Source organism: Melampsora larici-populina (assembly GCF_000204055.1).
Source record: "Melampsora larici-populina 98AG31 unplaced genomic scaffold MELLAscaffold_102, whole genome shotgun sequence".
NCBI lineage: Eukaryota > Fungi > Basidiomycota > Pucciniomycetes > Pucciniales > Melampsoraceae > Melampsora > Melampsora laricis-populina.
The window spans coordinates 100,158-125,732 of record NW_006768866.1 but is presented as its reverse complement, the minus strand read 5'-3'; the positions used below and the strand labels follow the sequence as shown (position 1 = coordinate 125,732).

The following is a 25,575-nucleotide window of genomic DNA, read 5'->3' as shown; positions in this document are numbered from 1 at the left end:
ATGAATCTCAGCATTGTTGCAGTTGTGCTCATGATCTCTGTATCATTCAATCAAGTCCTTGGTACACCCATGGAAGATTTGGCAAGTGAAAATGTAGCTGCAGCAGTTGGAGATTGTTTTGTCACACATGGTGGGGATGATGTAGGCTCTGGTCGTTCAGAGGACTCAGAGCTGGACTATTACTGTTCCGTTTGTAAAGTAGATCGTGCCAGGAACCCCTGTGGTGTGTGTGCAAATCCAACCAAAAAGAATTAACTTCTATTTGATTTTCCTGCCACAACATGTGGGGTATGAGATTGCTTGTAGAACAACAGAATTTTCATTGTGACATTGGCAAGCAAATATAGGTTGAAAAAGCATTTTGTTTTTCTTTTGATGGGAATTCAGGGGATAGATTCTGTTTTACTACATCTTAAGAACACATATTTTTTTCCCCAAGGCGCAACACATTTGTGCAAGTGCATAAAATGGATTGGCACCCAGACAAGCCACAAGGGAGTATAATTTTCTAAAGCTCTCAAAGATGAAATGGTCTCAAGATTCAGTTGAATCTTGAGCAGACCTTTCAGCAAGAACATAGAAAATTATACACACGGCAGAAGGGGTCAGAAAAATATGAAAAAATAAGGACTGCATACCCCTGCATGTGCCTATCATTTTGCATACTTTTTCATTTTTTTATGGCAGCAGTGTATATCAGGTCAGAAACCCAGCTTTTTTCCAAAACTGGCACTTATTTAGTCTTTAATCTTGTGAGACAAATAAAATTGTCCATTTTGGTTCACCATATGTAATTTCTTTGCATTCTGAATGCTGAATGTTTGATTTACAATGTACACATTGGAATGGGCGGTATGTTTCTAAAAATGACTAAGGTACAGCAATCACAGTCCCCATCAGCAAAGCAAGAAAAGCTTATAAATCTTTGCCGCAATGGTTTTAGCATCTAAATGAGAATTGTAGATCCAGGGTGCGGCTTTCATGATTTGCGACTACCAAATTGATTGGAAAAAATTGGTGTCTTTGTGAATATTCAAACATTTCTGCCCAAACCTTGGTAGTTTTGGTCATAATTTGGGTTTCTGACCAAATATACCCCAACATCATTTTTCTTTGAAACATCTTCAATACTAAAGGTAAAAATATGAAAAGGTATGCAAAAGAAAGAGACATCACAGGTGGATTCAACCATAATTTTCCAATTTTTTCCAACCCCTTAAGCATTGCTCAGAATTTTCTTCATTTTGACTTTTCTAAACTCCATGGTAAATTTTTGATTTGGTGTAGCACTACGCCAGATTGCAAATTTACCGCTGAGTTTAGAAAATTAAAAAGACATAGAAAATTATACACAAGGCAGAAGGGGTCAAAAAAATATGGAAAAATAAGGGTTGCATTCCTCTGTGTGTGCCCATCATTTTGCAAATTTTTAAAGATTTTTAAGGCAGAAGTGTATATCAGGTCAGAAACTCAGTTTATGTCCAAAACTGGCATTCATGGAGGCATTAACCTTGTGAGACCAATCAAATTGTCAATTTTGTGTCAAAATCTGGAATGTCTGCACATTCTGAAAGCTGCATGTTTAATTTACCAGATACACATTAGAATGAGTGGTGTGTATCCAAAAATGAAGAAGGTACAGCACTCAATGTCCCCAACAGCAAAGCTAGAAAACCTTATAAATCTGTCCTGCAAGGGTTTTAGCATCCAAATGGAAACTGTAGATCAAGTATGTGGCTTTGATAATGTGCAACTGCCAGTTTGATTGAAAGAAAATTGTTGTATTTGGGATTGTTGAAACGTTTCTGCCCAAGCCTGGGTAGTTTTGGCCAAAATTTGAGTTTCTGACCAAATACACCCCAAAATCATTTTTCTATGTAACATCTTCAAAACTCAAGGTAAAAATATGAAGAAATATGCAACATGATGGGAAATCAAAGACTGATTCAACTATATTTTCTTTGAATTTTTCATACCTCTCATGCATTGCTGAGAATTTTCTACATCTTGACTTTTCTAAACTCCATGGTATATTATTGAATTGGCGTAGTGCTACGCCAAATTGCAAATTTACTGTGGAGTTTAGAAAATTGAGTAGACATAGCAAATTATAGAGAAGCTGGCAAGGGTCAGAAAAATATGAAAAAATAATGGGAGGGCCCTTTGATGCATTCCGATTGTCTGGCATATTTTTTCATATTTTTAAAACCACAATGCATATAATACTACACAAAATATAATATCTTCTGGGCAGAAAATATAAAAACCAACAAACAGTGATATTGAGCGGTCTTGAAGAGAGACAAAAATACACAAAAATATGCATATTGTTACTATGGCTGAGACCTTGGATTTGAGTATTTTTTTTTTATTTTCAGTGTGAGAATTGTTGATTGTACTAACCAAAAACCTCCAGGATTGTTAGATTACAGCCTGTAACAGACATTGGAGGGCATAATTTGAATTCAACAATCCCTTATATCTTTGTCAATTCTTGGTCCAACCACTTGATTTTTTGTTCATTGGAAAGCCAAACTCTGTGACTATATCTTTCATTGAGACAAAAAACCTGCATCTAATCCCAAAGAATATCTATGTGGCTATATAGGAGCTTGTTTCAAAGACAAATAGGTTTTTTTGTAGCGGAGCTACAGATTTGATGCATTAGGGGTTCTCAAAGTTGGCCCGGTTTCAAGAAAACCCAGTTGACCCGGTTGCTTTTTGGCAGTAACCTTGTGTATTGAGTTGACATTTTTTGACAGATCACAGCCAAAAAGTCAACTGGGTCAACCGGGTTTTTACAAACCGGGTCTACTTTGAGAACCCCTATTAAACATAACATTCAAATGCATTTCATGGCTTCCTAATCAGCTTACTATCAAGTGTTTTGACCCAGAATTTCAAAAGATATGAGGGATATAGAATTCCAGATATCCCCTTGTCACCCCTTGGCCAAATTCCAATCCGTGTTACAGGTTGTAATCTGAGAAACTTGGAGGTTTTTTGTTAGTACAATCAACAATCTGCACACTAAAAATACAAAAAAATACTCAAATCCAAGGTCTCAGCCATAGGAACAATATGCATATTTTTGTGTATTTTTGTCTCTCTCCAAGACTGCTCAATATCACTGTTTGTTGGTTTTTATATTTTCTGCCCAGAAGATATTATATTTTGTGTAGTGTTATATGCATTGCGGTTTTAAAAATATGAAAAAATATGCCAGACAATTGGAATGCATCAATGGGCCCTCCCATTATTTTTTCATATTTTTCTGACCCTTGCCAGCTTCTCTATAATTTTCTATGTCTACTCAATTGTCTAAACTCCACGGTAAATTTGCAATTTGGTGCAGTGTTAAAAGTCACAGCATTCAGCTTCCTATAATCAAAGCAAGGTCTTAAATTGCTGTCCTTTTTTCCGGTGAATAGAACTGGGGCCGCCCAGGGAGATGTGGTGTGTCTTATAGTGCCATTTGCCAAACCCTTAGCTATCATTTCATTTAAGACTTTTCTTCCTTCTGGCGATAGGGGAATTACTCGTCCGGCCTGAGGAGTTGCTCCTGGAACAAGGTCTACCCGGAAGTCGTATGGTCTGTGAGGAGGTAATACATCTGAATTTGCCTTTTCAAACATATGTAAATACTCATGATAGCATTCAGGCGCAAGTTCCTTTGCTAATTTTGGCGGAGTTTCTTTAGCTTTATCTGCGGCAATCTTTGCTGAGGGATTCCACAAGGTCTTGAGTGCATGTATCATTGTTGGGCTTGGTCTCTGGGATTGTTGAATTTGATCCAGAATGATGTTTGATTGTGGTAAGCTCTTGCGCAGTTTCTTGGAGTTCATCTGTAATATGGAATGAGGATGCTTGTTCACTTGTTCTTTACGACTTTTGGAAATTAAAGGTGTACACGTACTCTGCGGGGGTTTTAACAAGTCATTGCTGGACTTAACCCCTTGTCACTTTGCCTAGTATACTTCTCAGGCTTCACTCCAGGTTGGGTCTTTGAGGTGGTTGTTGGCTTGGACAAAGCTGTGGTTATGACAGCTGCAGTTTCTTCTTTGTTTATCGACTCAATTTCTGGTACATTTTCTAGAAGGTGTGCTGGCTTGCCAGCTGCTTCTTCAATACTGGTTGATAAAGTTAAATCGAACTCACATTGCGGGGGTGTGAATGAGCCTGTAGACTCCACCCCCTCGTCAAAATTCCTAGTGTGCCTCTTTGGCAGTTCCTCAGGACTTCTCAAGGCTTGTTTTGGTTTCAACAACACTGAATCCGCAGCCGCAATGGTAAGTTCTTCATTCTTGAATTTGCTATTCTTCCATTCAATCAATTGATAATTCTTCTTGATCCATGGCATGCCTAAAATGATGTCATACTTGTCTCTTAGGTCGGTTACAATGAAGGTAGTTGGTGGTGTATCACAGGAGTTCACATGAAAGTCACCAGTGTGTGTGATTTTGGATTCATGTCCACTGAAGCCTGTAACACTTCTGACTTGAGTTAAAGGCTCGGTTTGAAGTTGATTTTTCACTACGAAGGTCTTACTTATTGTCAGCCCTGAGTACATATACATGTACCCAAAACTAACCTGTAACAGTAAAAAACTTATGTATAAGATTAACTACATGTTAAATACTGAGCATAGACTGTATGTAACATGTAATACAATGTATCAAAACCTTTATTACATATACATGAACCTGTAAAACTACATGTAATATGTAACGAAACACCATTTACACCTCATAACTCAGTGTCAAGAGTTAAATGCTTATATTACATACCACACATAAGATGTCTATGTAATTAAGCATTACTAGTAACAATCATTACTACATGTCAATAACTAACCCTGAACCAATGTAGTGATAATAACAAATATCACTACAGTTAGGTTTGGAGAGGAGAGTATATAAACCCCTCCTCTCTCAGCCTTCAGAGATTCCCCTAAGCAATTATTACCCACTACTTTTGAAGAACAATTAAAGTTCAACTGAAGTAAATATCAAGAGTCTTATACAAATAAGACTAGTGATAAGCTTCATCAACTTTAATCAGCTCCTGATTAAAAGTAGGTAATACAATTCTTCATTCCCCTCTGGATCCTCTACTTCCCCTAAGTAGAAACCCAATCAAGGCTAGTGACCTCCAACAACTCCAGGCTAGTAACCTTAAGAAGAACTTCAGGCTGTTGACCTTAAGAATAACCCCAAGTTGGTGACTTTAAGGACAACCAGATTGGTGAACTAACTCACTCTTTGATCTGTTACAATAAAGATTAAAGGAAGGTCCAGGATCCAACCTTCATTTATGATAATAATATTTTATTATAAATAACTGAATCTCCTCTTCAGGAGTCAATTAACTGAAGTCTGTCTGGGTTTGTCCAAACAGACTGTCCTTTTTTTTCCTTTCTTTTTCCTTCTTCACTTCAAATTGTACCTACTACATATTTGAAATAAAGAAGTTAAGATTAAGAAACCTACCATTTACCATTTAGTGAGCACTGAGTACTCCCACAAAGAGCACCTAGCCCTCACACTTATAGCTTCATGAGTAGCTCCGCTGTTGATCAGGGCTCTCGCGTTTATGGTTGTGGCACTTTTAACATTGAAAATGGTAATGCTTTCAATAATTCTTGTATCTTTTATTTCAAGTGCATTAATTATACTATTTTCTGATGATAAATCACTACCGCTCGGGGGAGGCACAACCTTCACTCCCAAGCATCTCCATTTTTTGATTCTTCAGACCTTCCTTCACTCTTCAATTCATCCTTTACACTATCAACCTCAGCAAACTTTGATCTAAATCCTCCTCTACTTCTTCCCCTCCAACCACCTCTATTGCTCCTTCTCTTTCTATCAGGACAGTCTCCTATGTAATGATTGCTTTTACCACATTGATAACATGCTCCTAACATTCCTCTTTTCTTGTACTTGTCATTAGTGATGTTCAATTGGTATGCTGAGCAATCCATCACGTCGGGATTGGTGGTTGTTGTTGTGGTTGCCGCTGTTGTGATTTTTGTATGGTGACACAGGAAACAAGGGACAATTTTCCCGCGGGAAAACCAATTGTATCTGACTCAGTTTATAATGAGCCAAAATGTATTATTTTGGTGTTATATCTGTGTTATTTGTACATTATGGCTCAGAAACTACATTATGTGTAATTGGTCTTCCTGCGGGAAAATTGTCTCTTGTTTCCTGTGTGAGTTGATTCATGACTCCGTTTGTTGACTTTGTTGTCTATTTTGATAGCAAGTTTTGCCATTTCTTCCACTTCTTCAAATACATCTCTGACCATATGAACCCTGATTTCCCCTTTCAAGCCTTGTTTGAATTGTGAAACTAATACTGAATCCAGCCATTTAACAATTAAGGACAATTCCAAAAATTTTATCCAATAATCTGCAACTGATTGAGTTTGATGTAAGGCTCTTATTTCTCTCTCGGCTTTGGCAATTCTGTCAGTATCAAAAAATGTTGCTTTGAACAATTCAATGAATTTGCTCCAGGTAACTAATCACATCTTTTCTGAATCTAAGAGTTGGTCCATTAATGATTGACCCCATAAGCTCGCTCTTCCATCCATGTACGATAGGGCAAATGCAACTTGGGCCTGTTTGTTTACAAAGCTTGCTGTATTCATTTGCATGTACAAACTGATTTGGTTTACAAATACTTCCGCTTTCTGGCCCTTGGCGCCATCAAACTTATTGGGTGTTGTGATCTTAGGAGGCACCACCAACATATTTACCTCGGATTTTTCAATCCGAGGTATTATCGGATTACCAACCTCCGACAGAAACTGTCCGAGGTTTTGATCCGAGGCAATTCCCAGTGCAGAAGATTACCTCGGACAAAAACCTCGGACAGACCTTGTCCGAGGTTTTACCTCCGATGATGCCTCGGATTCCGCAACCCGAGGCATCTATGCTGGCAGTGAGGCTTGATCGGTGGTTGTTTTGGGGCAGGTGTTGGAGTTGCAGTTGTTGTGTTCTGTGTTGGTGCCTGCATTTGTACGTTTGGGTCATTTCTTTCTATACTTTGCTTCAGCTCTAACCATCTTCTTTCCGCCTCTTGTCTTAATCTACTTTCTTCCTCTAATTTGATGTTCATCTCATTCATCCTTTTCAACAATTCCGCTATGTTCACATCCATGCTTGCTTCTTCTACGTCTTCAAACTTCTCACTTGGTCCTGTACTACTAGGACTATCTGGTAGTGCTAATTTTGGCGTGGTGGGTGATTATCAAGGGAATAAGGTTTGAGATTGGTGTATTGATTTAAGGTTTTTGAATGCGGGGTAATGAGATGATGCAGGAGATCTTGAATTTGAAACTAGCTTCTGTTCTGTTTCAATTGACTTCAATGGATAATTTTAATTTAACTAATCTTCTTCTCTTGAACTTCTACTTGATTTGTTTGTCTTTCTTCTTTTCTTTCCTTTTGCTTCTTTTCTTCTTTAACTTCTTAATAATTTGATTGATGATTTCATTGCTTTAATTTCTTCTATTTCTTTCTTCTCTTGGATCCTGAGTGTTTTAAGACTCAGCAATATGTTAGGACTTGATGAGAGATGGCAAGGTGCAAGAGAGAAAGAGGGTCTTCTGGTAAAGTAGTTAGATTGCTAAGTAAGGAAAAGAGTCCCTGCTCTATGCATCACAAGAAGTCTAGATGGTACATGTAAAGGACACGTGGTCCTCACTTGAAGTGGAAGTTCTCACTGAGGGAATAAGGGTTCAGAATGCCACGTAGTGGTCTTGATTTTTCTAGAAACCAAGTAAGCTGATATTTTTATTTGTCTGACTCCAAAAGGATAGAATAGAATCAGTCTAATTCCCTAAGGATGTACATATGAATAGTGAAATGAAATAATAAAAGAAAGAAATGTAACTGTGCTCACCTGACTCCAAAAGGATAGAATAGAATCAGTCTAATTCCCTAAGGAGCCAGTGCTGTTGGAGCTTCGAGTGAAAAGATAAAAGAAACATTAAGTCTATGAGTTAAGTATCTAAGTTGGTATGTTTGTACTTGATATAATATGCTTTTAGTGATGTGTACATCATTACAGTACAGTATAAGCATATAACAGGTAAGCCTTATACAAGTAGGGTCATAACATGATGTTGGTCTCACAAGTGAAAAGTGTTTCCATGATTATATTTGATTTGAAAGAACGTGAGTTCAGTGAAGAAGTTCAAGAATTCAACTGGCTTTGTTAGAGTTTGTTTATATGAATCCATCTCATTCCTCAGCATTTATCACAATCAACTCTCAAAGTGAAGCTCTTGTTAAGCCACAATGTGATAGACACTACAACTGATATGACAAACCGCAAAGTAGTACAACTGAAACTGGTCAGTCAACTTTGACTTCTAAACAAGAATTACGGTACTCAAAACCACTAGGTCTGTGCTACCTTTCTTGAAAACCTGCTTTCAAAATGTTGTTTTTGCGGAGAAAATGAACCGTACAGAGCTCCAAAAAAAAGTTCCAGAGAATTCCCAGGAATTCCCCTGCAAAAAAGATCAACTTTGAATCTATGTTTTTCACATTCTTTGAAAAAGGTGGCTTGAACCTAGTGGTTTTGAGTACCATAGATATATGAAAATCACCAAGACTTGTTTGTTGAATCAGGTAAATATTGATTTTATTGGCCCATTGAGCTTCAAGTTCCATTCCTGTGCACTGCATAGTGAACATCTTTAATGTCTTGCTTCACTTTACCTTTGAAAGTTAAACTGATCATACTATTTTTGTAAACCCTTCTTTTGTGTTTTGAAATCTTTTATCAATTCTTTATTTCTAAACCCACAACCTCAGGGATAAAAGACCTCAAAATCGATGCTTCCTTCACAGTATAAGCTAAACTGGTTCTTAAGAAAGTATAAAATAAATTGTTTCACAAAGAAAAAAAAACAAGATCTTAATCAGGTACCATATTTTTCAAAGTCACCAATGGCAAGATGTGTTTTCCTTCGGATTGACTTCTTTCATTAAACCAATTTATCACAAAAATAATCTTCTACATTTCTTTTGGCTTATTTAAGAATGAGACGAGCTTTGAGTCAAGAGATCATTAGATTATACGCCCATCTCGAGTCTTGAAGGATTTCTTAGATATAAACCATCAAGATTGGACTTGATACATACGTAGCAGAAAGACTTGGGTTGAGAAATACGCTTCATTTATTAGGAAGGCCTTTATCGAAAAGAATTTAACAAGGAGTTCTCAAGAGAATCTGGTTCTATCATCCACTTTGTTGTCTATGTCATCTCACAATCATCATGATCGGAGCTACTAGTACCAGACCAAATAGCCTTCAAGGTCGGCATACCCATCTTGTTTGACGAGATGAAGTCTAAGCTTGAGAGTGAAAAGTGAAAAAGAATCGATTAGGCTTGAGAAGATGATGCCGAATCAAATTTCCAAAAACCAAACCCAGTCTTCAAGCTGTAATGGCAAAATCGGAGGAATCTCTCGCACTTCCCAATAAAACTGGGTCAAACCATCCCAAGCGCACTGAGTTCGAATCTCACATGATGTCCATCACGAACCAAGGCAATCCAGGTACCTTTGTCCACTTCCTCCCGCAAGGGTAGTTGTAACATAGGTTAAAGGCAGTCATTGATCATCCTTGTGGTGGTCAGAACAGTATTGGGGTAACCCGGCATCTGTAAATGGCTCACCTGGCTCGGTTGATCGGGTCGATTTGTCTCTCCATGTTTAGGAGTTTGTTGTTCGTCTCGGATCGCATCGTGTGGGGAAATGAGTCAGTCTGAATATGATAAGCCGCATGGGTTGGTCCAGGGTGCTTGAGAAACTTCCACTTTCTTTTTGGTATCTTTTGGTACCATTTGACTTTTTTTTTGCTTATGAGTTTCTAAATTGTTTTCTTGGAAACTTTCTCTCAATCGTGCGGTCTACTTGGTATACCATTTTCCCTTTAACCAAAAATTAAATTGATAAAGAAAAGAAAAGAAACCAAGAAGATAGTGGAATGCTTTATTAGATGACAAAGAAGATATAAAACAAACAAAACCAAAACGGTGTAAAAATTCGAAGAAACAAAAGAATCCAAAGCGACAAAAGACAACTTAACACACAACCGATGAATGATATATAAATCAAAACACACACACACAAAGAGAGACAATCCAAAAAAGAATCCAAGTGTTGAACTAACTAATAGGACTAGTAGATTTAGTATTCAAAGGTTTCAAATAATCATGAACACCTAATTGATCACCACTTTCGAACCAAGGATGTAAACCAAAGGTCACACAAATCGAATTCAAACTAGGTCTAATTAAAGAATCCCATAACAAACCACCATCTCTCATTTGCCAAGCTTCTAGAACCAAATAAGTTGAATCTTCTGCAATCCTTTCGAGATGATCTCCCCATTCGATTAACCCATTCCTTTGTGATGAAGAAGTAGATTGGATTTCGTTAAAGGTTAAGGTACCGATCCATAGTGTGAACCAAGTGATTGCTAAGATAGTTCCGATTAATGAACCTACTATTACTTGCGATGGGGTATGGTATCCTAATCTGACTCTTGACCAACATACGATTCCTGAAACCATTAAGAAACCGATCCCCACGAAGGTACGGATGAATTGAGAAGTATGTAAGCTTGTGTTGGAAGGCATTTGGGTAGGATCATCAGATTGGTCTAGTAAGTTTAAGATCGTTTGGGATGAAACGAATGGTTGAATGAAGATGATCAATCTTGAATGTAATGGTAAGAAGATTGAAGTTAAGAATAAGTAAATTCCAAAGAATGAGATCGATGATGAATGAGTGGATGGCATTCCATATGAACTGATCTTATTTGAGTCTATCGGTCTTGGTTGTCTAATAAACCTTTTAAGTAATTTTGCTAATCAAATCATACGTATTCAAGAAAGTCATTTTCTTTTATCAGGTTTTGTTTTTGTGCTTTGGATGGATGGATTGAGTGAGTACTGACCTATTAGAGTTGCATGAAGGGTACCTAATCCAAACCAAATCGAATGAGCAGTACGTAGATGTAGGATTGCAAAAGCAGTGATGATAGTCACTATGATTTGAGTCTTGAGATGAGTTTATAAGAAGATCAAGTCAGCTTTTGATGTATGGATTGAATGGGATGATGAGATGAACTGTTGATTTACTTCTCTTAGGATGATTAAGAATAATACCTTGAGTCTTGGTTTGATCATTTTGTTGTTTCGAATGGGTTTCTGGTCTGGTCGTGTTCTTGAAGTTGAAGTTGCAGTGGAAGTTGAAGTTGATTTGAATTTTAAATTTTGAAATGCGAATGCCAGAGTCTGCTGAGCCAGGCCCAGTCCACAGCAGTTCACAGCTCAATAAGTTGCGATCTCACAACTCCTGAATCCTGATGATGGACCGGGTCATCACTCTCGGGGCCAAAAAGAGCTTCTCTTCTCGGGTATTCAATTCCAATTCAACTCTCATCTCAAAGCTATCAACACTCTAAAGAAATTCATCAAGAAAGACTTCTTCAATACATCAAATCTAACCATTCATCAAAACAAACAAATGGGAAACTCATCCTCATCCACACCCTCACAATCCTCAGCAAACCAAAACCCAAACCGATCCTCAACAAATTCATCTTCATCATGGAAACCAACACCCAACGATATCTTTATAGTGAATGAATTATTAAAGAGAAAAGGAAACTTACCGAACGAATTGAATTATGAGATTTTAAGATTATCTGAATATTGGACAGAAGATGAGGTTAATTTGAATCATACTGTCTTGGTACATGAAGATCAAAAGGTTTTGTTTGATTTGGATTTGTTGAATGATTTGGAGTATATGAAATATGTTTTTAATGGATTTCAACGTTTGGTTCAACTTGAACATGAAGATACATCAGATTTGGTGGAGGAGAGGAATGGTTTGAGGGATGTTGGTTTGGATGGGAGTAGCAATCGGGCTTGCAAGACATTAACAGCTAAAGTGATGAAAATCGAATGGAAGGTAGTTTCACATGACCAGGTCATCAACTTTACTTAACGAATTTCTATAAACCTATTCAAAAAAAAATTGATAATCTTTTTTCCAATTCTTACTTTCAGGGTTGGTCATCTTATCCAGAAGATCATGGAACATACCGAAACTCATGGACATGGACTGAAGCCACTCTCTATGATCGATGCTCCCAAACACCTTCATTACCATCCGATCATTCCTCTTGGTATCGAGTCTCGACAAATGTTCATGCAAGAAGACAACCTACTTTACATCAATCTGTTTGGTTCTCTGATCATCCGTTTCTTTTAGACCTTAATCAAAGGTTATTTCAACTTGCTCAATCAGATGAGTCTTGGCATTCTATTGGGTTTGGGTTGGCTGCTGTGGCTAAGTTTAATGGGTGGGAAAATACAATCGAATCGGTTCAGTGTTCGATTTTTTATTCGTTTACTTGAAATGTCTAGTCGGTAGTTTGTTTTCAAGTTCATGTTGTACTTGTTTTAGTTTAATGATGAAATGGACAATTTTGATTGAATTGACGGTATGGAGGCTCGAAAGATCGAATGATTAGGTGCGTTTGATGATCAAGATGATGATTTCGTTGTTTGGTTTGATCAGATGTCAATTCGAATTGAATTTAACCTGATCATTCCTGATCATCCGGCGTGCATGGGGTCAAGATTGAATCACAAAGACAAATTGTAATCCAGGTGAGCTTGATCAAGCAAAAAATTGATGTTCACTTAGGTTTTGGACTTATTTTTGGCAAAAAAAACAAACGTTGATGATGATCTTTGGAACAGAAGAAGTGATCTAAACCGAATCTATGTTCCGTCACCATCCATCATGCTTCACGAATTCAAACCCATTTACTTTTGTTCAAATTTACGATCTACAGAGCTTTCAACGACCCATGAAAATCAACCAAAAAGGATCAAAAGAATAAAGTGTGGCTATCATCAAAGGAATTAGATTACTTTCTGATGAAATTTATTTAGGAATCATCGAATAATTTCTTAATGAGAATACTGAAGTTGGAAGAGAATCATGAGATAAAGTTCTGAACGGATACATACCCTTGACTCTAGAAAAAAAAATCAGGAAATTCATTTGGTATGTTAACCTATCATATAGTAAGTAAGTTAGAATTCACTGATTGAAACACAGAAGATTAGTATGTTTACTGATCATGATCATATCATTCTTTTGATTTCTACTTGTACATTATGTATACTCAGATTTCCTAGCCAATACGTGAGGAGACATGTGATGGATTGGATTGTATTTTGATTTTGTTGCGTTCTAAGGAAGTCGAAATGCTCATATAATCATGAGGTATACTTTGCAACCAAATCGGAACAATCCAGTAGATATTGCACGGTAGTCGTTATACATACCCATACCAAATCTTTGATCACCCCTTTTCTAATCAAGGTATACTTTGCAACCAAATCGGAACAATCCAGTAGATATTGCACTGTAGTCGTTATACATACCCATACCAAATCTTTGATCACCCCTTTTCCATCTTCCATCTTTCTTTTCATGAATTGTGGCTTATAATCAATAAGAACACAAGAAATGAGTCAAAAACACCAATGGAACTTGATTGTTCTCTGGCTCAATTTACACAATTAGCCTCAATTATATCTTGTGGTGTTTTGTTTCAGTAAGGTATTAACACAATAGCCGTCTAGAGTCTTTAGCCAATCGCAACATAAATTTTTATATTGTGTAAAAACATCCTTGGTTTTGTAAAAACACCTCGAGTTTTTTTTTGAAAGATTTTCATATATTCAAGAAATTAGGAAATCTGGTAATTGTATTATGATTTTTACAGATGACTTTTGTTTAGATTTTGATTATGAGACATCAAAGTTTGTTAACAAGTCAATGTTCATTACATTTATGGTCCTCAAACCAGCTATGCAAAAATTCGTGCAAGTTTTTTGTGCAAATTATGTACAAAAACGCACAAAAGAATAAACTGCAACACAAAGGCAAACAAATTTGATGGGAGAGAGACAAACCTAACAAGTCCCTCGCGCCTCAGGCCCATGGCGAGGGACTTCGCTAACTTTGGGAGAGAGAAAATAAGCAGAGTCAGACCCACATAGAACTTGATGGGCTACTCAACAAGTTGAGACTCTACAACACAAGTCTCACTGAAAGGGATGTAGAGTAAAGCACCTGAAAACTCTGAACCGTCATTTGGAGTCTATGGGGGACTTCCGATCATCAAATAGGAAGAGTCAAACCATACACGGATCTTGAACCGCCACTACCGTCTCCGAGACGAGCTTTTGGGAAATGGATGTCTCCCGGGCCAACTGTTAGGGCGTCTTCAATGACTTAGGTAAGTTTGATAGTGACCGAGCTATGATACTAATAGCTCGCATGGTGTTTGACTACCATGATCGATGTCAAATTATTGCAACGTTTCTTAATGTTGTCGCGATGCGTATTATCGATAGGGAGAAGTGCTTCGAGACAACCACCCCGACTGAAAGGCTTTTGCGAACTACGGACTACAATCTGGCCCCTCAGTCGAGAATCTGCGTAATGAAGTCTACCATCTTGGATCCTTGTCTACCAACTCTCGATGACAGCTCCCATGGTCCCAACAGCTTGCGCACATCACGACCAATCAGTAATTTTGTTCATGTTTACACTGCGAAAAAAGTAAGTTGGTGCGCTGCTCGGAGGCGAGTTTGACCACCTCTGAAGGGTGTACTTTTGCCTTTAAAAGGCTCTGTTTGAGGCTCAAACATCTTTTGATATCACTTCTTTGAAAGTTGACACAGGATCTCATCAAGCTAGCAAAACCTAAACTTTGCAAGTATTCCCTTAACTTTTGATTTGCTCTTACAGTCAATCACTGACCTGTTCCTTGATTCTCTGGACTCCTTTTACTTCCTCCAGAATAAGATTATTACTTAAAATATCAGCCTCACAAATTAGGAACTCCAGAAATCCACAACATTTTGAGATGGTCAGTGTTTTCAAAAGTTTCACAAAATAATATTTGATGAGGTGCAAATGGTGACGTTAATCTATATTGTTTTGCCGTCTTAGGTTGCTGAAAAGTATTACAGACTCCTCCTAGTATTCCTAGGCTTCATCACAATGCTTGTACCAGTTGCACAAGGGGATCAACCAAATCCTAAACCCAAGAAAAATACACCTTACTGCCAAAACGTTCAGGGCGTGAAAAATCCACCGTGTAGTGTTAAGGGTGGTACACTGAAATGTCCAGGCTCGGGACTGGTACCGAAGTGTTCCAAAGGGAAACTGCTCAAATGTCCTAGCAGTCATAATACCCCTATATGCTATTGATAACGGTAAATGATAATGGTAAAGATCATTCACAACATCTTTCCTCATACTAGTGCTTATGTGCACACAAACTTCAAGACTCTCAGCCTCCTCTTTGTTTCACTCTACTTCATCTCATGCTCTTCCTTTCTCTCTTATGCTGGTCCTCACTTATCTCTCTTCTCGGGTAGAAGTGTCATGTTCAATTCCATTTATCATTGCTGTGGGTGACTATAACTTCCATAGCTCTGAACATTTGTCACTGATGATGTCCTTATCATGTTCCTGATCATGTTGTGCCACTTATTACATAAATCACTTTTATGCCTTGTGCTGCATTAATCTCCATTCCATTCCACATTGTTTTCACAATAGACACATTCATTACTTGCCCGGTAAATTTGGCTTGGGCAAGGGACTTACCTCAAATTAGACAAAAGCATGGCTTAATTGCTGCACATACAGTCGTCTCTGACATAACCCATACCCAAAAAATGTGGCCCAAAAGTATGGGTTTTGCTAGAGTATAGGTTACCTCAATCTCTTTCAAAAGCCATAACTATATATTTGCAGACAAAATATGGGTTATGACAAAGATTGTATAAAATAAAAAATAGACTGGTTAGGAAACTTTAAAAACATATCAGCAAGAGTCTGCTGCTTTGCATCTTTAACACATATCAATTGGCAGTGTCCAACAGAGGATCAGACGGCCCTTTCTGCACATCTTGTGCATTGTCACTTTCCAAGTAAAGCATGATATCTGAGGCTTTGAGGAATTCTTCATGGGTAGGTCATGGTGGTGGAGGTATATTTCACACAATAGATTCTTCTTCATTTGCTTCTTGTTGCATGTTTTTGGATTTCTCAACACCTTCCTCAGTAATAGCCACATTGTATTTGGACAAGTTTGCAAGAAGCATGATGTAATTGAGTTCCTGATGTGCAGTGTGTGAAAGTTAGATAAGGTTGAATAAGGTCACTATCAAGAGTTTGTCTGTAAATCTTCATGTCTAGAATTTTTCAAGCCTCCCTTGGTCATTTTTTTTTCAAGTGTCCCCTGACTTATGAGTCATGAGCTCTGGTTTCCCTCAAAAACCTTATGGGTTATGGGGTACTACAAAGTTATGAGTTATTTCAAGTCTGGCTTGCAGCGCTACCCAGCGCTGCTAACCGCTTTTTCAGCAGCGTAGTTTGCATTGAGCTGGGCAATAGTAAGGGGCTTTCAGCAAGGCAAAAAAAAAATTGAGGATAAAACAGCAGCAAATAGCGCAGTTTTGTGACGCAGCGCTTCCCAGCGCTGCAGGCTAAATAGGAACACAAAAAAAATCATTCCAAAGGGAGCAAAAAAAATTGTTGATAAGGTGTTGGGATGTAAAGAGTGTAAAGAAAATGTACATAAAGAGTTTAAACGAGTGTATAGAGAGAAAAATTGAGATAAGGAAAACAATAGCAATAAAAAAAGTTGAAAAATGATTAAGAATAAGTTCTAAAAATGTGGCCCAAAAGTATGGGTTTTGCTAGAGTATAGGTTACCTCAATCTCTTTCAAAAGCCATAACTATATATTTGCAGACAAAATATGGGTTATGACAAAGATTGTATAAAACAAAAAATAGACTGGTTAGGAAACTTTAAAAACATATCAGCAAGAGTCTGCTGCTTTGCATCTTTAACACATATCAATTGGCAGTGTCCAACAGAGGATCAGACGGCCCTTTCTGCACATCTTGTGCATTGTCACTTTCCAAGTAAAGCATGGTATCTGAGGCTTTGAGGAATTCTTCATGGGTAGGTCATGGTGGTGGAGGTATATTTCACACAATGGATTCTTTTTCATTTGCTTCTTGCTGCATGTTTTTGATTTCTCAACACCTTCCTCAGTAATAGCCACATTGTATTTGGACAAGTTTGCAAGAAGCATGATGTAATTGAGTTCCTGATGTGCAGTGTGTGAAAGTTAGATAAGGTTGAATAAGGTCACTATCAACAATCCCTGACCCCAGTGCAGTGCAGCGCATTTTTGGTGAAAACTGCACTGTGCGGGCACCAGGACCAGTAGCCACTGCGCAGTGCTGGTAAATTTGCGCAGTGGCCAAAATTTCGTTATACCCATGCGCTGTGGGTAGCGCAGTGCAGCGCAGTGCAGTGGCGCAAAAACTGGGGGGGGAAAATATTTACCAGGAGGCCAAAAAAAGCTTGAGAAACACAAGTAAGAGCACACAAAAGGCTATGTGAGAAGAGACTAACACTTAAATGAAAGAAGACAATACAAAAAAATACCAATTTATAAGAAAAAAAAAGATAACAGAAATTCTGAGCCAAAATAGTGAAAACTACACGTCCGCCATTTTTTTCTTCTTGGCCAAACCAGCAACAAGCTGTTCCACAGCAGCCACCGCCTTCCCAAGCTCTCCATCTGGGATAAATCGCTGCTTGAGCCATTGACAGACGCCAACGGCCCGTTCGATTGATCTTGATGTGAGACCACCTCGCCGATTTGAACATACAATCGCTGCAGTGGAAAAAGTCCTTTCAACTGCAGCAGAAGCACCCACACAAGCCAAGAAGTCGCGAGCCAACTTTGCGATTTTTGGAAATCGCTTTTGATTGAGCTGCTTACATAATGAAGTCAGCTAACATAAACAGTAGACATCAAACTACACATAGGAATTAATTGTCCCACTTACACTCCACCATTTCAATATGTCAGTGTCACGGTCACATGGATGCATTCCTGAAAAGTACTGATCGATTTCTTCGTCACTAGTCAGAACATGCGTAGCAGCCGCGCTGAAAGCATTTGTTTTGTCAAGAGGATCAAACGGTTGGTCATCTTCATGAGTGACCTCAGGTGTAGGAATTTTGGCGAAGTGAGCATCGTTTTGCTCATACTGGGAAAAGGTGTGGCGAAATAGATCCTCTGTGCGAGCAGCATAATCAGGATACTTATTTTTCATGTATTCAAGTCGAAGTCTTGGATTGAGAACTGTCGCCATTACGAGTGGATCACAGTGAAGGGCCTCGGTTTGATAACTACGGAGCTGTTTGACCATGCTGTCTATCATGACTGATAATCCTGGGTGAGGTGTCTTCTGTTTGATATTGATAAGCACCAATATCAATCCCGAATACTGGAAGAGAACCGAGGCCCCAGTGGGCCCGTCACATTCCATTTTCTTTGAGGATTGCAGAAAATACTTTGCAAATAGATTAGCATCAATAAATATCTCGGTATAAATTAAAATATTTAAAGAATAAATACACTCACACCCAGCACCTCATTCAAAGATTCAATAGCCTTCCATTCATCAGGACTGATCGTAATCCCTTCATAGAATCCTTCCTGGTCCTCGTTGATCATGAAATTGATTACCTACAAGGAAAACATAGTTATCAATACGTTAAACAACAACATAACCCAAGCCCCTTCGTCACTTACTAATTTCGCTTTGCACAAGCGTGATTGTGCATCAAACCAGATATTCCATCGCTGACCGTGAGCAGCAATTAGTCCTGCACCCACAAATCCAAGCTGAGTTGCGGAAGTCTTGAAGTGATTGATTTGTGGTGCGCTAGCCGTGATCAACTTGTTGATCCTTCGTACCTTTAAACAAAAACATAAAAGTACAATTAGAATACTCAGCGGTTGTAAGATGCAAGAAAGATTTACCTTAGTGACTGCTCGCGGTAAGAGTGCAGCGTCTGGCTTCTGTTCCTTGTAGTCGGGTGCATTCTCTTCATCCTCAGAGTCATTGCTGGCCTCTACATCCTTACCTGAATCAACACGGTCAGCTTCTTGAGGGTCCACATCACTATCAGTTTCACGATCTTCTGTCTCGCCATCTTCATCGACGATGGTGCCATCAGGCATCACAATCTTCGGGGTAGGGAGATGATCATCGGGAAGTAACAGGCGAAGTCGTTTTCCTGAGGGAATTGTGGGTTTCGTTCGTCCATGATCTGCTAGACCGATCACCTCAAGCCCAGCTTTAACGGTCAAAGCAAGTTTGTGACAATAGCACCTAATTTGATTCCGATTGGAGTCCCAGAAGACCGGATCATCACAATCCATGAACATGGTCTGCAGTTCTTTGGCTAAGATCGGGTTGCTGGATCCGGAGTCTGTTGTCTGCGCCACCATGTATTAACAGCACGTAAACAGCATCAGTACTCAAACTCGATTCAAATTTGTAATATTAAAGAAAAGACCTATCTTTTTATGGAGAGCATGTCGGATGAGGAATTTTCCTACTGGTCGAGCTAGTAAAGCGCCGTAGTGATTCCATGCAATCAGCTTTAGAGTCAGGTGTGTGACATGAAAATTCCAATCTTCGTCTATATAAGAAACTGCCACTCCGATGAAAGCTCGTTTGCCTCCTTTTGTGGTCCATACGTCATGTATGACACACAACTTCGAATCCAGATTCTGTTAACAAGATGAAGAGGTTATAAGTTAGTAACTATTATTCAACAAAGTGTAAGTTGAAAGACATAAATACCTGGAGAGTCCGAACCAACTTGGTACGAAACTCCTCGAAGTACTGCATTGCCCGGCGCGCGGACCAAGAGGCTGACCATAAAGTAGCGTTTGGATTACAAAGGGAGAAGGCTGCCTGTAGATACGGATCCTCCATACGGAGCCATGGAATACAATTCCGTAGGAGCCATAGAACAAGGATCATGTTGAAGAGGCCGACCGAGAATTTGGGCAGATTCAGAAAGCTTTCGAGTGAAGATTTCTCGTGATGAAATTTTTTCGCTTCTTGTTCAGCAGCTTGAGCAGCTTGCTTCGTCTTCCAAGTTGGAGGAAGGTTCGCTCCAGCAGCAATCGCCTGATGACGTTCCTTACATTCTGAGCGACCGATGTCACCATCACGGTGACCCTTGAGGTTCCAGTTGCCCTTTGCCCCAATCTTGTACTGACTCGGACACCATAGACATTTGCGATACATGGGCTTTTCGCCTGGTGTCTGTGAGTTTAAGATTGAATCAGTCAATCAGTACGATAATTCAGGCATAATCATTACAAAAGAGTTTACCTGATCTTTCCCTAGGCACAAATCGGCCGAAAAGTACTCCAACACCGGATCGAAAGACTCAGACTCGGTGTTGACTTCAGATCCAGGTTTAGGTATTTCTTCGATGTCAGAGTCCTGATCGGCGTTCATGTTTTGGGGAAGTTTGTAATTCTTGGACTTATTTGAGAAGATGAGATACGTAAAAAAGCATAAAAGGAGGGAAAAGAACGATAAGCAAACAAAAAAAACCTGAATGGTATTTGAGTAAGAGGAACTGACGGATTTCTTGCGCTTAGATGCTTTCTTCTTAGGTGTTTTTCGAGTGCGCTTACCGTCGGCAGGGGATACATTGCTGTCAAAGGAGGCATCGTTTTCCTTTTCGTCTTGACTTCCTTCATCTTCAGTTACAAAGTTGGGGTCTTTTTCTTGGTCTTTTGGATCATCGGAGTCTAGAATGACTGTCATCGTTGAGGTAGCCTTAGGTTGTCGACAAGATTTGGATGCCGCACCGGTAGAAGAAGTAGACTGAGAGTGTTTTTGAGAGTTTGAAGAGCGAGTTTTTGACTTGGAATTGGTACCTTTTGCCATATTGGTCTCTTTAACTGAGCTAAAGTGAAAGTTGAACTTTGGGAAATACACTTGAAGACTTTGTAATATAAGTGATAATAAGGAAGATGGGTTTTTATCTTGATTGAAAGTTATTAGTTCGAATTCGCTGCTTGGGTCAACTCGGTTATGAACTCGGGGATGAAATCTGATAACTGTAACTTCAATAAGCGAGTAGGCTGGCACTAGCACTGGGACATGCCACCTTCGTATCGAGATCCGGAGCTCCATGGTCGATGACGAATCGAGTGAGGTAAATAGATTTGATTCGAGGTTATACGGATGGTGAATTGATATCAGATTGGTATGCAAGGGGAGGTCCCCCTTGTGTGTATATCCGATTGGTCGGACCACTATTGGTGGAGGCAGGCCTCAAGCCACGTGAGGCCACGCACGGTTGCGCAGGGTGGTGCGCACTGTGCACACTGTGGTGCACTGCACTGCGAAAGTGCGCAGTGTCAAAAGAAAACCAAATCCCCTGCAGTGTGCCCTGGCGCAGTGGTATTTAGCGCAGTTTCCAGTGCGCTGGTGCCCAGCGCACCCACAGTTTTTGCACAGTGAACTGCGCTGGGCGTCAGGGATTGCTATCAAGAGTTTGTCTGTAAATCTTCATGTCTAGAGTTTTTCAAGCCTCCCTTGGTCATTTTTTTTTCAAGTGTCCCCTGACTTATGAGTCATGAGCTCTGGTTTCCCTCAAAAACCTTATGGGTTATGGGGTACTACAAAGTTATGAGTTATTTCAAGTCTGGCTTGCAGCGCTACCCAGCGCTGCTAACCGCTTTTTCAGCAGCGTAGTTTGCATTGAGCTGGGCAATAGTAAGGGGCTTTCAGCAAGGTAAAAAAAAATTGAGGATAAAACAGCAGCAAATAGCGCAGTTTTGTGACGCAGCGCTTCCCAGCGCTGCAGGCTAAATAGTAACACAAAAAAAATCATTCCAAAGGGAGCAAAAAAAATTGTTGATAAGGTGTTGGGATGTAAAGAGTGTAAAGAAAATGTACATAAAGAGTTTAAACGAGTGTATAGAGAGAAAAATTGAGATAAGGAAAACAATAGCAATAAAAAAAGTTGAAAAATGATTAAGAATAAGTTCTAAAAATGTGGCCCAAAAGTATGGGTTTTGCTAGAGTATAGGTTACCTCAATCTCTTTCAAAAGCCATAACTATATATTTGCAGACAAAATATGGGTTATGACAAAGATTGTATGAAACAAAAAATAGACTGGTTAGGAAACTTTAAAAAACATATCAGCAAGAGTCTGCTGCTTTGCATCTTTAACACATATCAATTGGCAGTGTCCAACAGAGGATCAGACGTCCCTTTCTGCACATCTTGTGCATTGTCACTTTCCAAGTAAAGCATGATATCTGAGGCTTTGAGGAATTCTTCATGGGTAGGTCATGGTGGTGGAGGTATATTTCACACAATAGATTCTTTTTCATTTGCTTCTTGCTGCATGTTTTTGATTTCTCAACACCTTCCTCAGTAATAGCCACATTGTATTTGGACAAGTTTGCAAGAAGCATGATGTAATTGAGTTCCTGATGTGCAGTGTGTGAAAGTTAGATAAGGTTGAATGAGGTCACTATCAAGAGTTTGTCTGTAAATCTTCATGTCTAGAGTTTTTCAAGCCTCCCTTGGTCATTTTTTTTTCAAGTGTCCCCTGACTTATGAGTCATGAGCTCTGGTTTCCCTCAAAAACCTTATGGGTTATGGGGTACTACAAAGTTATGAGTTATTTCAAGTCTGGCTTGCAGCGCTACCCAGCGCTGCTAACCGCTTTTTCAGCAGCGTAGTTTGCATTGAGCTGGGCAATAGTAAGGGGCTTTCAGCAAGGCAAAAAAAAATTGAGGATAAAACAGCAGCAAATAGCGCAGTTTTGTGACGCAGCGCTTCCCAGCGCTGCAGGCTAAATAGTAACACAAAAAAAATCATTCCAAAGGGAGCAAAAAAAAATGTTGATAAGGTGTTGGGATGTAAAGAGTGTAAAGAAAATGTATATAAAGAGTTTAAACGAGTGTATAGAGAGAAAAATTGAGATAAGGAAAATAATAGCAATAAAAAAAGTTGAAAAATGATTAAGAATAAGTTCTTTGCGTCTTCTTCATAAGAAATTTCTTCGCATACTCAATAACCTTGCCCACTTCAGCAAAGTCTCCAGTCAAAGGTACCCCTTCCAGCATCCATATATTCCCACACACTAGCATCTCTACCATCCGAGGATTTAATCCACCTCTTTCATCACTACAAATTTGTCCGGCCACAGAGAAAGTTTGCTCGGGGGAACTCGAAGCCGCAGGAGTTGCGAGATAGTTCTTTGCTAAGATCGATAGCACTGGGTATTTTGCTTCTTGAGCCTGGAATGATTATGCCAAAAAGATAGGTGATCAGTAATGATATTCACTTATATAAAAATAAAAGATTGAAATAGAAAAGATTGGACTTGATACTCACTCCCCACCAATCCAACGCGGTTTGTGGATTGTTTTGGTCAGAGGACTTCATTGGATCTATCCCTTGGAGATAGCGGTCAAGCTCGTTAAGATTGCTCTCTGATGAGACTTCATTGTAAAAATCAAGATAGCCCGGTTCAAAAATGCTAGGAGCTGCTTTGACTAATGGAGGTGTGGTTGAGGTGTCCGGATGATCTTGTTCTCGAAGGGCAGCTGATTGACGTTCAGACGTGAAGGCCTTGTGAAGTAGGGCTTCGGCGCGGTCATGTTCTGGAGAACCTTCTCCAAAGGTGTGCGAGAAGAATCACACCCATAGACCCGGATGAAACACCGCTGCCAGAATCAAAGTGTCACATTCAAGAGCTTCATCTAAATAAAGTTGAATTTTGCCAAGCATCACGTTGACCATTGGGTAGAGGGGATTGTTCTGGTGCATATTGGCGAGGCGTTCCTTCATCAAAGACTTGAGTTGGACATATTTCATCAAGACCAAACAGCCCGTTGGTAAATTTCCCTCCATCTCTCGAGTGAGGATCTTGTATGGCTGAAACATAGGACCAAATGAAGGGGTCAGTAAGAGTATCATAAAACTAAAAGAAATGTGAGTGACTGACTGTGAGAATGTCCAAATCCCTCATCCCTTGCTAATCTGCAACTGAGAAAACAACTTCCTCATAATAACTATGCTTCTTACCATCCTTCCGTGGACGTTGTCTTTTTGAATGAACCTCTTCAAGATCTTCTGTCATGACTCCATTGATCAACTGAAAGAGGAGAGAGAAGATTAAAGAGAGAAAGAAGATAAACAGATGGAATTAGATGATAACAATAGATGGAAAAGATGAGAGAAACGATGAAAGAGAGAAAGATGAAAAACAGAAAGAATGAAAGAGACTTACATCTTGAGCCTCCCACATCCGTTCCCATCTTTTTGCACGGATACCCCATCGGATTCCATGGCCGGACAAGAGGGCCTTTAGCTGGGGTTCCTTGTCAGTTTTGCATTGTTGGTTTGCTCTTGCTCGACATTGGTTGAAGTCAGCCCGGTGCCCGCTAGAGCGGGTAAGCTTCTTATTCACGGTATCCATCTAAAGATCAAAGTCTCAGGTAAGTCAGTAATTGAAACAATTGGAAACAACATTGTAGTGAAATCAGAACTTACATATTTACATAGCTGCTTCATGTAAGTGTCACCAAGGAGGTACACAGCCTTGCGATTTTTCCAGTTTTGAGGCTCTTCTTCTTCTTCTTGATCTTCATTGTGATCAGGGGTTGAACTGGAGTCAGATTCAGACTTGGAGTCGGAGTCAGAATTGCTTTGATCGAAGTTGAAGTCATGGTGAGTTTCATCTTCAAGCTCTTCAAAGTCTGTTTCAGATGGGTCTTCAACACCATCTGCCTGGTCTTCTTCATTGATCACAGCCAACACTCCTACCTGAGGAAATCTACCCAAGGCGTCATGTCGAATGCGTCTGGGTTTCATTCCAAGTGCGTCCAGTCCAGCCTTTACTATCAACCCCATTTTATGACAAAAGCAGTGTACCGTCATCTTTCTAGGATTCCAAGTGAAGTCATGTCCGGACTTGAGACCTTTGTCCCTAAGCTGATGTTGCATTTCGCGTCCAAGTGTAATGTTATTGCTGCCTGAATCAGACACACCAGCAAGCATGTATGAACATTTTGATTCATGTTAGCACTGATTGAAAACATCAATCAAAGACAAAGAAATGAAACAAAAGAAAAGAAAAGATAATAATAATGAAGACAAATAATAAAGAATACTTATCTTTCTATAGAGATCATTCTTCTTCAAGATTGCTACCAACAGTTCAGCAAGGAGGTGGCCATTATGATGCCATGCTACCAGCTTGAAACTCAGGTTGCAAACTACATATGTCCAATCTTTTTTGATGTAAGAGATTGAAGCACCAATAAACGCGTGTAAATTTCCTTTCACAGTCCAAACATCTTGGATCAGGCAGAACTTGCTATCCAATTCCTGAAAAAGGTAAGAAAACAATGTCAATCAAACCCAAAAACTATTAATGGATACGGTAATATGATATTACCTTCAACTCTTTTTCAATGACCAAGTCTCAAAGTGGAGATACAAATGCTTCGCTTCCTCCGCTGACCACTTTTGACCAAAGACACATGCTTCCGGGCACAGCCAGTACATA

General features: G+C 39.3%; 4 protein-coding genes across 4 annotated transcripts; 3 read left to right on the top strand and 1 right to left on the bottom strand.

Moving 5' to 3' along the window:
• Window positions 1-255, top strand: MELLADRAFT_124528 (uncharacterized protein; the record flags this gene model as incomplete). The annotated part of the gene is made up of 1 exon (XM_007418714.1): window positions 1-255. One exon carries the CDS (start codon window positions 1-3, stop codon window positions 253-255), a length of 255 nt encoding a protein of 84 aa, XP_007418776.1.
• A 9,698-nt stretch (window positions 256-9,953) lies between these two features.
• Window positions 9,954-11,315, bottom strand: MELLADRAFT_46163 (uncharacterized protein; the record flags this gene model as incomplete). The annotated part of the gene is made up of 3 exons (XM_007418712.1): window positions 9,954-10,896; window positions 10,987-11,089; window positions 11,171-11,315. 3 exons carry the CDS (start codon window positions 11,216-11,218, stop codon window positions 10,193-10,195), a joined length of 855 nt encoding a protein of 284 aa, XP_007418774.1.
• A 243-nt stretch (window positions 11,316-11,558) lies between these two features.
• On the top strand, window positions 11,559-12,707 carry MELLADRAFT_113952 (uncharacterized protein; the record flags this gene model as incomplete). Its single annotated transcript, XM_007418715.1, has 3 exons — window positions 11,559-12,008; window positions 12,107-12,424; window positions 12,621-12,707. 3 exons carry the CDS (start codon window positions 11,559-11,561, stop codon window positions 12,705-12,707), a joined length of 855 nt encoding a protein of 284 aa, XP_007418777.1.
• A 1,897-nt stretch (window positions 12,708-14,604) lies between these two features.
• Window positions 14,605-15,338, top strand: MELLADRAFT_113951 (uncharacterized protein; the record flags this gene model as incomplete). Its single annotated transcript, XM_007418716.1, has 3 exons — window positions 14,605-14,684; window positions 14,925-14,994; window positions 15,078-15,338. 3 exons carry the CDS (start codon window positions 14,605-14,607, stop codon window positions 15,336-15,338), a joined length of 411 nt encoding a protein of 136 aa, XP_007418778.1.
• Window positions 15,339-25,575: the final 10,237 nt, after the last annotated feature.